Raw genomic sequence first — 14,545 nt, 5'->3', positions numbered from 1 at the left:
TGAAATGTTCAAGATCTAAAAAAAATTAAAAATATGACAGTAGTAGTAAAAGAATATATATCTTTTTCAATTTCTAAATTTCCTCCTTTCTACTTATTCTTTTTTGTTTATTTATTTTTCATTTCTTATTTCTTAATGATAAAAATAAATAAATTAAAAGAGTACAAAAGAGGAGTAAAGTGTAGTAGGCTATCTATTTTACTTTATAATTTCTAAACGTGAAAAGATAAATTATATTCAAATTCAAAATTTCAATATTCAAAATTTATATCTATAATACTCAAATTAAAAATATGAATTCACCAAGTTGACAAAACAATTACTCTTATTTATTTAAAGGAGTTGTTGTTATGCATGAATTTTCTAGAAAAAATTAAATGATAAAAATATATTTTATCCGATTATACTTAAATTGTATGTGAGCGAAATATGAAGAAAACTGAAATTACCATCATGTTTCCTCCATTATGTGATTACTTTCATATCCTCATATACGAATCACATCATACACAAATAAAGACTCATTAAAATTAATGAATCATATTATAACATAAATGTTGATGGTGCTTCATTGAAAATTATAATAACTAGGAAATGATATAAAAAGTTCTTTATGATTTGAAAATATTTTTTTATAAAAAAATAATTGAAAGACAAACATCTTCATAGTTCTCTGATGATAATGACAACACAAATTTGTTAAACATGAGCTAGATAAAGTTTCTTCACACACATATTTTTCTTTATTAGTATTATTTGTTGTTTTATATTAAAAAAAATGTTTGCTATTAAATGATATGTTAAAATATTAAGTATACATAATTGTAGTCACAGTATTTTTTTTTTTGCTCTCAAATTAATATATTTTTGAAACTGATTAAGAATTTTTAAAATTAAGTAATTTTATTGTATTTATTATATGAATAAATTTAAATTACCTATTGTAATTTTGTTTTTTTCTGTTTTTCACAATTTTGTTTGTTTTACTTTGCTACATTTACTTGTGTTTTTAATAAAAGAGGCTTACATGCCTCACTTTTAAATTAAAAAAATGATTAAATTACCTATTTAAATAATTATTTAAATTCAATTTTAAATAATTTTTAAAATATAATGTAAAATAGTTCAATAATAACAGTCAAAATTCAAAATACTTTAGAATCGGTAGATATTGATATAATAAAGAAATACTAAAACTCATATGGTTCATAAGTGTCGATCCTATTTTACAACAACCCAAGATAGTTACACATTAATGTTGTTGTATTGATATTTGTTAATTATTATGCTTTAAAAACTTAAACTATATATTTAAATATTATGTTTTAAAAAATTAAATTACGTATTTAAAACTACATATTTAAAAATTAAACTAAATATTTAAAAAATTAAACTACATATTTAATTATTATATTTAAAAAAAATTAAATTACGTTGTTCTATAATATACTGATTTTTATCAATTCTAAAGTATTTTGAGTTTTGATTATCGTTATTGAAATATTTTTCAAATTATATTTAAAAACATATTTTTATGTATATTATTAACATGAATTTTAATTGTCTCCTTCGATAGAAAATTGTATATTAAATAAAAATAATTTTTTAAAAATGTATATCCTAATGGGAAAATCCTTTTGGGCATAAACAATTTGACCAGAATTGTAAAAGGACATATTCACACTATAAACTAGTTTATTTTTGAACATTTTTGCTCTTTAACTTAAATATATTCTATATTTAAGTTAAATGAAAATTCTATATTAAATGAAAATAATTTTAAAAAAATGTATATCCTAATTATGTTATACTTTATCTACATATATTAAATATATTCTAATTTAATATAGTATCCTACATAAAATACATCTATTTTAAAGTATTATAATTGATAAGTAAGTATTGAGTGATTTTTTTTTGAAACATCCTCTTAATTAATATTATTGGAGTAACTGTATTTTGTATTCATGGTTAAAATTAGTAAAATAATTTCACCAATGTCTATATATCTTCATTCTTGTTTGGAATGATTCTGATATAAAAATCTAATGTGTTATTCATGGCATAGTTATAAATATCTTATCATCAATTATTTTTTAGAAATATCTAATTTTCAAAATAATTTTATTTTTTTCTCTTGAAAAACATTCATTATATATATAGACTAATCTATTTAGTTGATTATATTTAAAGAAAAATTCAACTAATTTTTTTGAATCTACGCTTAATTACTATATTTTACTAAATTTGTATTACAAAATAATTAAGTATAATCTTAAGTAGATAAGATAGTCATTTGTAGTTATTATTAATGAGAAATTTCATTGTCTTCTTCAATAAAGAGATTCTTTTTAAGAGAAAAAATAATTTTTAAAGGTATGCATTCGTACCTTATGAACATTTTTTTAAGGTACAATTCAAAAATATTTTTTTAACTAAAGTGTACAATTTTTTTTTATTAACTGAACAATATTTATTTTTAAAAATAAATCAAATGACTATACACAGACACAAAACATATACACAATTTTTTATTATTATTAACTGAACAAAATATTCAGATAGTGATAACCAAAATAAATCCACATATACGATGTTTAAGACTGAAATTAATCATTAGAATAAAAAGGTTTTAAAAAAGAAATCACATGTGAGAAGTATCAAATATATTACTGAACTTTGTGAGAAGTATCACATTAAAGGAAGTTTTCTAAAATTACCGTGTATGTAATTAACTTATTTATAGTGTTATGTCATATTTTCACTATAAAATATCAAAAGAATTTATAACACAAAAAATTACTTTCTTATTTTTTTAATACATAAAATTCATCTAACTATTAAATTTATCACACGAAAATTATCTTTCTACATTTATCACGTACACACTTTATTAAAAAAAGATTTGTTATTATCCGAAAAAAATAGTCTTTAAAGTTTATCATAAAAAATATTTTATTTATTTTTTAAAAGATGATTATGAAATATAATATTCAAATAAGTATTTTATTTTTTGAAATATAATATTCAAATGAATATATTAGTGAAGAAAAAAAAAATCAAATCATATTATTTTTTAATATTGATGATAGTGTATTAAATATACTATAATGAAATTAAAATAAAGAAACAAATGTAATATTATCCCAACAAATTTTGTGTTATGAAAATAGATATTAACGAATATTTTTTGTGTGCTTGATTTTTAGAATTGAATGATTTGTATATAATACAAATAAATAAATGTTATTTTACAAGTTCAAAATTAGAAAATCATTGATAAACTGTATCCAAAAATATCTTATGGAATTAGAATTTGTATAATTTAATTACATGTAATGGAAAAGAAAAGAGAAAGGATGACAAAAAAGATGAAGAAAAAGGAACAAAGAAAGAGTGAATTAGGAAGAATTAAAAGAATATAAAGTTAGATTGTAATGGGTCTCACATTATAAAGTACATTAAATAATTTCCTTCATACAATTAATAATAATTCTTACTCACTAAACATAATAATTGTTGTTGACACGTATTTTTAGAAGCTTAGGAAATAATAGTAATAAAGACTTGATTTTACATTAAAAGGGAAAAGGTTAAATTAGTCTTTTTACCATTCTGGCCAAATTATGGTCACATAATTCTAGTAAAAAAGACAAAATAAAAATACTTTGGGTATAGTTTCTTAATATTCAAAATTTATAATTATAAAATATTAAATTGATCTAATCTACTATAATCTTGAGAATTAATTAAATTCACCATAAAAAAGGAAATTGAACTACTATTTTGGGCAGGAGACGAATAATTTGACTGAAATAACTCAATCAATTTCAGTCCTTAACACTCATTATTGTGGATTTTCTACAGAACAGCTCTTTGTTCACATGCTTGCTAATATTCTAATACCACAAAAACAACAATACCAGATGAATGAACAAGTATATAAATTGAAGGGCTGAAAAAAGCAGTCATTCAAACACTCTAAAAAACAGAGATCCAAGATGAGTTTGTCTTCAAAGATTAATTTGTTCATCTGTTTGTTCATTTTTCATCTGTTGTTTGCTGCTAGTGTTAAGATAGGAATCTATGAGTTGAAGAAAGGAGATTTCTCAATTAAGATCACTGATTATGGTGCCACAATCATCTCTGTTCTTCTTCCTGATAAGAATGGTATGTACTCTCTGTCGTGATGTGTAAATTTGTACTGTTTTCTGCTATTCCTTGAAGAAACTAGTTTTATCTTGTCTTTGATCTCTTCCAGGTAAAATAGACGATGTTGTTCTTGGATATGACACCATCAAAGAATATCTGGTTAGTTCAATATATTTTGTTTGTTGTATTTGAAATTTGAATGTGTGTATTCCAATTTCCCCCCTTCAATAGTATCGGAAAATGGGGAGGAGATTACAAGGTGGGGGAATTGAACCCATCCACTAGGTGAAAGTTCAGTTAGCTGACCAATTGAGTTACTAAGATTCCCCTTAATGCAGTTTATAAACCTTTCACTTCAGGCACGGGAGATTAATAGGCTAACATTAATAGAAACCTTTGATTGATTTTTAACTTTTGGGATTTAGTTGAGGCTATTCAGATGAGCGGCTAAATTATGGGATAACATTTACCACCATTTTGAGTTTTGTTTGTCCTCGTTTGCGTACATTCATTTCTTCTCCTGCTCTCATTTGAGTGATATGTTGTTTAGAAAGTAGATACTTTGTCTCATAGATGTCTGAATTTTATAAAATAAAGTTTATAGGGATTTAGTTTCAAGTCACCAAATCCTTTAGCCGCCCCTGCTTGAATTGTACCATGTCAAAATCCACAGTCATTTGACACTGCTAATTGTAGTTCTTTCCTAACAAACACCGCGTCACTAGTCTATAATATCAGCTAAAAAAAACTCCCCATCTTTTGGATTGATGTGAAGTACATTGAAGAAAATTTAGCCCCGTTTGTTTTCACCTATGAAAGTAACTTGGTGCAGAATGATACAAGTTATTTTGGAGCCACCCTTGGAAGAGTAGCTAACCGGATTGGTGGTGCTCAATTTACTTTGAATGGAACCCATTATAAGCTTGTTCCCAATGAAGGCAAAAACATGATACATGGTACTCTCACTACATTTCCTTTTACCTTTGCTTTTTCTTCCTCTTTTATCTCCATTACCCAAATTTCTTCTGTTTCTGATGTAATTAAAATTTCGATAATATAGGTGGCCCTAAAGGATTTAGCAAAGTTGTCTGGAAGGTGAGCAAGTACGTGCAAGATGGTCCCAGTCCTTACATAACTCTAACCTACTTCAGTGCTGATGGCGAAGAAGGTAAGTCTTGGCCTTCCATATCAGACATTACTCCTTTAGTTTCAATCTACTTGTCGTAGTTTGATTAACCACGAAATTCAAGATAGAAAAACATTTGGAACTCGTAGGATTTAAACATGTCAAGGGATTTTCATGGCTATAAAAGCATGCCGTTAAAGAATAAATAGGAAATTTCAAGTCTCCAAAAATAGAAATGTCATTTTATTGGACGAACTAATGAGAAAGTAGCATCATGTCATTTTAGTTTCTTTTTTGAAGAACACTAATGAATTGACTTAACTCCATCGCTTTCTTATGTAGGATTTCCTGGTGCTGTTCTTGCCTCTGTTACCTTTGCATTGAAAGATCCTTACAAACTTAGTGTTGTATTTAAGGCGAAAGCTCTGAACAAGGCTACTCCAATTAACCTGTCTCACCACCCTTACTGGAACATTGGTGGACACACCAGTGGCGATATCTTGTCCAACGTTATTCAAATCTTTGGATCACACATCACACTAGTTGATAAAGAACTCATTCCGACAGGGGAAATTGCCCCCGTCAAGAACACACCCTATGATTTCCTGAAACCGCATACAGTAGGGAGCAGGATCAACAAACTCCAAAATGGATATGACATCAACTATGCACTCGACAGCACTGCAAAAATGAAACCCGTGGGGGTAGTTTATGATAAGAAGTCCGGAAGAATGATGAATGTAAAAGCATCTGCACCTGGTGTTCAATTCTACACTTCAAATTGGGATAAAAGTAAAAAAGGGAAAGGTGGATTTATGTATCCGCCTCATGCAGCATTGGCTTTGGAAACTCTAGTATTTCCAGACGCTGTGAATCACCCTAATTTTCCATCGTCAATTGTGAATCCGGGAGATAGATACGTCCATTCAGTGTTGTATACGTTCTCCATCAAAAAATAATGAGAATGCTTTCATTTTTATTTGTTTCATCATCCTGCATTAATTGACATTTTTGTCAAGGTTGTAGTGTTCTGTATGACTAATTAAACACCCGGCATTTGACTCAATAAAGGATAGTTTTGTTTTGCATTTGTTTTTCAAGATACTCTGCATCAAGCTAATAGTCAGCGATGAAGTTTCTAATCTCGTTAATAACTCTTTAACAGTTCAATTAATGAATCCAGTTACTAAAATCTATCCAAGCCATATTAATGAAAAATGAAATACGGCAATCACAAAGCTATTACTTACTTTCCAAACTGAATTAGGTTGATAAAGGTACAAGGATGACTGGCTAATCTTCGAGTTTATCCATGACAGAGTCAAAATTTACTTCCAGAACCAGATTCAGCTTGGTAGTGACTTAAAAGAAGTCAAGACGTTGGCGGATCAAGTCATCAAGTTTAATATATATTTTTTTCCAAACAATGGGACAAGTTTTGATTATTACCAGAAAAAAGACACGCCAACATGGGAGCCAATTTTGTATTCACAAGTCAACACAAACAGCTACTTGTGCAATTAACTATACTTAAAACTAATGTGAGACGGCTAACTTGATAGTTATTGTCCATCTTCTACGGAGTTTTCCGATTTCCAGGCAGATCAATTTGGCAGACAAGTTTTCTTTTGTTCACATGCAGGTAATAATCTAATACCATAATAATGCCAGATGAATTGAGGGGGGAGTATATATATTCGAGGCTGAAGAAGCTGTCATTAAGATACTCTTAAACCACAGGAGTTGACTATGTCTTCAAAGATTAGTTTGTTGATCTGTTTGTTCTTCATTCTTCACCTGTTGGCTGCCGATAGTGTAACAGGGCATAAGATAGAAATTTATGAGATAAAGAAAGGAGATTTCTCTGTTAAGGTCACTAATTATGGTGCCACAATCATCTCCGTTCTTCTTCCTGATAAGAATGGTAAGTCTATTTGATCCATCCATCCTTAATTAAAGGTCTGAGGTTCGACCCCCCTATAGGAATGGAGAAACTTTTGGTAGGGAGTGTTGTCCTCTTTAATGGGATACTGGATGGTTGACACCAAAAATCCATCTTTTGTAAAACATATTCCTGTTTTAGATCTGTTTTCTGATACTCACTGAAGTAATCAGTTTAATCTTGTCTTGATTCTTTCAGGAAAAATAGGTGATGTTGTTCTTGGATATGATACCATCAAGGAATACAGGGTTAGTTCACTTTAATTTGTTCATTGTAATTGAATGCGTCTATTTGCAATCTGCTCTTTCCTAAAAGTTTTCTACTTAAGCTTTCCAGAATTTGACTACTACCCTTTTTCATTTCTTCTCGATTTTGCTACATTAGCTATTTTTCTTTGTCCCAGTTGAGTAATATGCATCTTATAAAGTATTCTCATTGATGGCTAAATCTTATTAAACAAGTTTAAAGCCTCTTATAGAGATTTAGCTTTAGGTTACCAAGTCCTTTTATCACCACTGCCTTAAATTATGCCATGTCCAAAATCCACTGTCTAATTCCTAATAAAGACTGTGTCCTTAGCCTATAATATCTCAGCTATATCTCCCATCTTTTGCATTAATATGGAAGTACATTGAAGAATTTAGCGTGATTTGTAGTCACTTATGAAAGTAATTTGTTGCAGAATGATACAAGTTATTTTGGAGCCGCCCTAGGAAGGGTTGCTAACCGCATTGGTGGTGCTCAATTTACTTTGAATGGAACCCATTATAAGCTTGTTGCCAATGAAGGCGTAAACATGCTACATGGTACTCTCACTACATTTCCTTTTTCCTTTGTTTTCTCTTCCACTTTTACCCAAATTCCTTTCGTCTGTTCTCTGATGTAATTGAAACTTCAAAAATATAGGTGGTCTTAAAGGATTTAGCAAGGTTGTCTGGAAAGTAAGAAAGTATGTCCAAGATGGTCCCAGTCCTTATATAACTCTAACCTACCACAGTGCTGATGGCGAAGAAGGTGAATCTCGATATATGTGGCATATTCTACAACAAGACAATTAATTTATTTTTGAAGGACATACTATCAATTGAATATACTCAATTGTTTTCTTATGTAGGCTTTCCTGGTGATGTTGTTGTCTCTGTTACCTATGCATTGAAAGATCATTACAACCTTAGCGTGGTGTTTAAGGCAAAAGCTTTGAACAAGGCTACTCCAATTAACCTGTCTCACCACCCTTACTGGAACATTGGTGGTCACAACAGTGGTGACGTCTTGTCCCAGGTTGTTCAAATATTTGCATCACACATCACACCGTTAGATACACAGCATATTCCCACAGGCATCATTTCTCCTGTCAAGAACACACCCTACGACTTCCTGAAACCCCGTAAGGTGGGGAGCAGGATTGATAAAATCCAAAATGGATATGACATCAACTATGCACTTGACAGCACTGAAAAAATGAAGCATGTGGCAATAGTTTATGATAAGAAATCAGGACGAGAGATGGATATAAAAGCGACTGCACCTGGTGTGCAATTCTACACTGCAAACTGGGTCATTAATACGAAGGGTAAAGGTGGATATGTGTATCAACCTCATTCAGCCTTGTGTTTAGAGACTCAGGGGTTCCCGGATGCTGTGAATCACCCAAATTTCCCATCAACAATTGTTACTCCTGGAAAGTCCTACGTCCACTCCGTGTTGTATACGTTCACCATCAAGAAATACTAGAATGCTTATAGTTATTTCTTTGCACGACGCGTTGTGCTCTTTTGTACTCTTCTTAATTTGTATCCTCTACTTAAATTGATATATGTGTATCAAGGATATTATGTTCTCTGTGACAAATAAAACATCTGACATTCAGGTACAATATAATTTTATTTTGTTCTAACTTAAACGTTAATCTTGAAATCTTGTAACAAAACCATTCTTCTGATTTAAAACCTTAGCCGAAATGGGGAGAGTTTTCCTTCGGAGAAACGCGAATGGTCTTTTTAGGAAAGCTCCAACTAATGTACAAAGCTTCTAAACTTTCTACACTAAGGTTTTGGTAATTTCCGTGTGATTGAGTTTAAAATATCTTTTATGTCAAATAATGCGCCAAGTTGTTAATAATATTTTCCAGGATAACAATCAAGCCGGCTTTGTTGCCATTTTTGTATTTGCAATTCAACACAATTAACTACTTCTGCATTTAAGTAGTCACAAATTAAGGGGACGGCTAACTTTAATGTCAATTTCAAGAGCGGTCACTCATCTTTTGTTACTGTTCAGATTATAATCTAATCCCATAATGATGAACAAATGAAATGGAGGAGTGTATAAATTCAAGACTGAAGAAGTTGTCTTAAAGTCTCAAAATCACTAGAGTTAACTATGTCTTCAAAAAATAATGTATTGATCTGTTTGTTCATTTTTCATCTGTTGGCTGCCTCTAGTGTTTCAGGGAGCAAGATAGGTATCTATGAGATCAAGAAAGGAGATTTCTCTGTTAAGGTCACTAATTATGGTGCCTCAATCATCTCCGCTCTTCTTCCTGATAAGCATGGTATGTATTTTTATTACCTTAACTAGTCTCATTTTTTTACCACGAGGGAGTGTGGTGGAATGGTTGACATGTCTCACTCTTAACAAGAACTCTCAGGTTCAAACCCTAGGAATGGATAAAAAAAAACTTGGGAGTGTTTTCTCCTTTAATGGATCGTGAATCTGAATTAGTCAGGCCAATAAGGTACGAGAAACGAGATGATTAACCAAAAAATCCCATATGTTCCTATTTTAAATCTGTTTTCTGCTGTTCCTTGAATAAATCAGTCTCATCTTGTCTTGATCCTTCCAGGAAAAATAGGTGATGTTGTTCTTGGATATGACACGATCGAGGAATACCTGGTTAGTGCACTTCAGTTTGAATAATGTATCTTTCTTTGATTGCCTTTTATTTTATTACGTCACACTGGTTCTGAGTCTCATAAAATCAACAGCACCAGTTCCATGTATACTGTGACATGTCAAATACCATCATTTGACGCTGTCTAATTGTAGTTCTTTCCAAATAAACACCGCGTCCCCGGCCTATAACATCTCAACTAAATCTCCTATCAATTGGATTGATGTGAAGTACATACGAAGGAAATTTAACCCCGTTTGTTCACTTATGAACATAATTTAGTGCAGAATGATAAGGAATAATTTGGAGCTCTACTTGGAAGGGTTGCAAACCGGATTGGTGGTGCTCAGTTTACTTTGAATGGAACCGTTTACAAGCTTGTCCCTAATGAAGGCAATAACACGATTCATGGTATAGACTCGCGTTACATTTCCTTAGCTTTCTCTTCCACTTTCACCCAAGTTTCCTTTTCTTTTTGTCTCTCATGTAACTAAAACTTCAAAAAATAGGTGGTCCTAAAGGATTTAGCAAAGTTGTCTGGAAAGTGAGCAAGCACGTGCAAGACGGACCCTGTCCTTACATAACTCTAACTTACCGTAGTCCTGATGGTGAAGAAGGTGAATTTTGGTATTCCACAAGACAATTACTCATACTATGTATAGACTAAACTCCATATTTTCTTATGTAGGATTTCCTGGTGATGTTCTTGTCTCTGTTACCTATGCATTAAAAGATCCATACAAACTTAGCGTTGAATTTAAGGCAAAATCAGTGAACAAGACCACTCCAATTAACCTGTCTCACCACCCTTACTGGAATATTGGTGGTCACAACAGTGGCGACGTCTTGTCCCAAGTTATTCAACTATTTGCATCACACATCACCCCAGACGATAAACAACACATTCCCACAGGCGTAATTTCCCCTGTCAAGAACACACCGTACGACTTCCTTAAACCCCGTAAGGTGGGGAGCAGGATTAACAAACTCCAAAACGGATATGACATGAACTATGCACTAGACCGCACTGAAAAAATGAAGCCTGTGGCAATAGTTTATGATAAGAAATCAGGAAGAGTGATGAATGTGCAAGCAACTGCACCTGCTGTGATACTTTACACTGCAAACTTTGTCATTAATGTAAAAGGGAAAGGTGGATTTGTGTATCAGCCTCATTCAGCATTGTCTTTGGAGACTCAAGGGTTCCCTGATGCTGTGAATCACCCAAACTTTCCATCGTCAATTGTGGCTCCAGGAAACACCTACGTCCACAACGTGATGTATACCTTCTCCATCAAAAAATACTAGAATGCTGGCTTGCATGTATCCCTCTTAATATCATCTACTTAAGTTGATATGTGTATGAAGGTTGTATCTTCCCTGTGACACCTATAGTTTTGTTTAGTTTCAAGTGTACTTTGGATGGAGTTTTCAACATCATAGGCAATAGAATTAGAAAAATGGATGACCAAAAGCATGTCAAAACAAAAGTCTAATCTTCATAAATATAACAAGTCTAAGTTTTCAGATAAGGAAGCACAAGTATATTCCAAAAATAATAAGGCAAATTAATGAAGTTTCTCTTTTAAGAACGAACTGGACGTTTCCCCTTCTGCTTGTTACTAAGGGTATAGCTAGACGGTGAGGCATTTGGACCAGTTGGTGAATAGAGGTTCCCAGCTACATGTTTATCCTTTGAGTTGTCATCAGCATCTCTAAATTCACTGGTTGAAGGCAGACGCATTAGCATTTCCACTATTTCGCTCATCTGAGGTCTGAGTTTTGGGTTCTTTCTAAGGCAGAGAGAAGCAATCTCAGTGCACTTTAGTGCTCCTTTCTTTGAGAATTTGCCTCTAAGACGAGTATCTATAATCCGCCAAAAATGATGCTTATCTCCAAGATAAGGTTTTGCCCATGATACTAAGTTATGCTCACCCATCCGTTGACTCTTGTCCATGGCTTTTCGGCCACTCAGTATTTCAAGTAAAACCACCCCAAAGCTATAGACGTCGCTTTTCATCGTCAGATGCCCTGTAAGAGTATATATATAATTATCAGGTCATATATACAATGTACAATGATAGCAATCCTATAGTTATATCAACTTTCATTTTTTGGAACAGTTAAAGCTGATATTATAATTAACTTACCAGTCATCACATATTCTGGAGCAGCATAGCCATAGGTTCCCATAACACGTGTCGACACATGTGTCTGATCTCCCTCAGGCCCATCTCTGGCGAGTCCAAAGTCTGATAGCTTCGCGTTGTAGTCCTGGAATATTGACAATAACAATTATAGAAAGATAGTACTCCATTTGAGTATAATTACTAGGAAGAGAAATAATTACCGCATCTAATAAGATGTTGGATGCCTTAAAATCACGATAGATAACTGGTTTTTGAGCTTCTTCATGGAGATAGGCTAGGCCTTGTGCTGCCCCTAATGCTATTCTTATCCTCGTGCACCACGGAAGAACCATGGACCCTGCACAACAAAGAAAGAGGATATATATAGGAATAATAAAAAACCAATTAAGTGACATAAATGTGAAACTCGAACCATATTTAACATACTGAAGAGATGGTTCTCCAAACTTCCACGAGCCATAAACTCGTAGACGATTAGCCTCTGATGTCCTTCCATGCAATAGCCTACTAGCTTCACTAAATTTTGATGGTGGAGATTTCGAAGAAAGTGTACTTCAGCCTGTAAATTAAACTTTCAGAAACAAAAAAAAAATGAAGATAAAAACTAGCTACTCAGAAAGTAGGTAGCTAGCATACCAGCCACTCTCTATGACCCTGAACTCCATATCTATTCAAAATCTTCACTGCAACAGCTAGTCCAGTGCCAGGTTTTACAGGCGGCGTTCCACTCTCATTGATCCACCCCTTGTAAACTGGACCAAAGCCGCCCATTCCAAGAAGATCTTCACGTCTGAAGTTTCTTGTCGCCAAACGCAGCTCATTGAAACAAAACTTTCGAGGCTGAGAAGCTATTTCCTGTACCATGCCTCTATGAGGGGTGGTTGGAGCAGTTTGAACATCACTAGTTTCAGCAGAAGGGGCTTCAGTGGTCTCCTTTGATGGTTTAGTTTCTTCTGTTCAACATTCACAAACTATAAGTAACGGGTCAAACTCCCAAGGACAGTTTTATGCAGTGTCAAATGGACCGGTTAAGTTGAAACTAAAAATATTAAAATTAATTGAAATAGAAATTGATTTGAATTATCATCTGTTCAAGTTTATTTTAGGCTCAAATAGATTAAAAAAAATATCTCTCACAAACATATGCACATTAATCTTAATGGGATGGAGCTTCTCTCCATTTTCTCAAAGTCCTTACGGAAAACATGTGTCATAGTTAAACATGAATGGTTGAGATTTAGTAAATTAAAGTAAAGTTCTTAATCATAGCTAGGATAGTAGATTTTCCATATATTTGCTTTCAATTGTTTAGGCAGATTCCATAATTTTAGTAAAATATTATTTCATTCAAAAATATTTTATTTACTTGTCTTTTTGCAACTTAGGTATATCAATTTTTTTTGAATAGTTCTTTTAAAAAGAAAAACATGTAAAGTGAGAGGGAAAAAAAATCTAATGTTTGTAGGAGTAAATCCAGAAAAAGTTAATTAAATCAACCTATGATATTGTAAAATATAAAATAATTAAATTGTAAATAAAAAAATTGACTAATGTTAATACTTCTTGGGTCATTAATGAAGAGTCTGACTTATCAATTGTTAAAGATAAAAAAAAGTAAGTACGCAACAATAAATTTACTTGAAATACAAAAACTAGTTTTGACGAAAAAATAAATACTCCTACAAAGATTAAGACTCGAAATTTCGCAAATTTAGAAAGGAAAAAACAAGAATTATCTAAAAGTTCAAAATTGCTCCGGAAATATTTATTTAACAATGTATGATTGGGCCTTACTTTAATTAATTAAAAAATCTTAGTCAATAGTTGTGGATGTTACAAGTGTCTTTTATAGCTGATGCTAACTAGTAAAACCGTATTCCTTTATTTGAAGACTCGATGCTAGTGATTTGTACCTTTTTCTGAAATTTTCTTTTTAAAATTTGAGGGAGGGAAAAGGAATTATAAGGTGGGAAATTAAATCTTCACCAATAAGGTGAAAGTTTAGGTTGTCAATCAATTGTGCTACTAAGATTTTTTTACTAATCAAACCTCTTTTTTTTGTTCCTTTTTTTTTTCCGATTTGTGTATGTAGATGTTTAATGAGGGGGTGGTACATGCTAGAAAGACTTGGACATGCTTTTAGTATCATGATATGACTAAATAATAGAACTACGCAGCAAAATAATTGATGATACATTTTAACCATTTTCAAATCACATATGAAAGGAATTTCTAACTTTAAAAGAAGATTTAATATATAAAATAAAAAGATGCTAACTAGA

The 14,545-nt window shown here is 31.7% G+C and overlaps 3 protein-coding genes and 1 pseudogene across 3 annotated transcripts; 3 read left to right on the top strand and 1 right to left on the bottom strand.

Annotated features, from left to right (window-relative positions):
- Nucleotides 1-3,818: 3,818 nt before the first annotated feature.
- LOC102590459 (aldose 1-epimerase-like) lies at nt 3,819-6,366 on the top strand. The gene is made up of 5 exons (XM_006338406.1): nt 3,819-4,170; nt 4,262-4,311; nt 4,985-5,108; nt 5,213-5,320; nt 5,621-6,366. Exons 1-5 carry the CDS (start codon nt 4,002-4,004, stop codon nt 6,235-6,237), a joined length of 1,068 nt encoding a protein of 355 aa, XP_006338468.1. The 5' UTR covers nt 3,819-4,001; the 3' UTR covers nt 6,238-6,366.
- A 364-nt stretch (nt 6,367-6,730) lies between these two features.
- LOC102590141 (aldose 1-epimerase-like) lies at nt 6,731-8,968 on the top strand. The gene is made up of 5 exons (XM_006338405.2): nt 6,731-7,202; nt 7,419-7,468; nt 7,903-8,026; nt 8,127-8,234; nt 8,335-8,968. Exons 1-5 carry the CDS (start codon nt 7,028-7,030, stop codon nt 8,952-8,954), a joined length of 1,077 nt encoding a protein of 358 aa, XP_006338467.1. The 5' UTR covers nt 6,731-7,027; the 3' UTR covers nt 8,955-8,968.
- A 634-nt stretch (nt 8,969-9,602) lies between these two features.
- On the top strand, nt 9,603-11,421 carry LOC102589813 (aldose 1-epimerase-like; annotated as a pseudogene).
- A 171-nt stretch (nt 11,422-11,592) lies between these two features.
- LOC102604453 (probable receptor-like protein kinase At5g15080) lies at nt 11,593-13,211 on the bottom strand. Its single transcript, XM_006338718.2, has 5 exons — nt 12,900-13,211; nt 12,690-12,822; nt 12,464-12,600; nt 12,264-12,387; nt 11,593-12,144 (listed from the first exon to the last, which is right to left on the bottom strand). The coding sequence occupies exons 1-5, from the start codon at nt 13,125-13,127 to the stop codon at nt 11,699-11,701; spliced, it is 1,068 nt and encodes a 355-aa protein (XP_006338780.1). The 5' UTR covers nt 13,128-13,211; the 3' UTR covers nt 11,593-11,698.
- Between the last annotated feature and the right edge of the window lie 1,334 nt (nt 13,212-14,545).

Source organism: Solanum tuberosum, unplaced genomic scaffold (genome assembly GCF_000226075.1).
Source record: "Solanum tuberosum cultivar DM 1-3 516 R44 unplaced genomic scaffold, SolTub_3.0 scf00004, whole genome shotgun sequence".
In the NCBI taxonomy this organism is placed as follows: Eukaryota; Viridiplantae; Streptophyta; class Magnoliopsida; order Solanales; family Solanaceae; genus Solanum; species Solanum tuberosum.
Note: the sequence above shows the minus strand (reverse complement) of the source record. Positions and strands in the feature narration are given on the sequence as shown.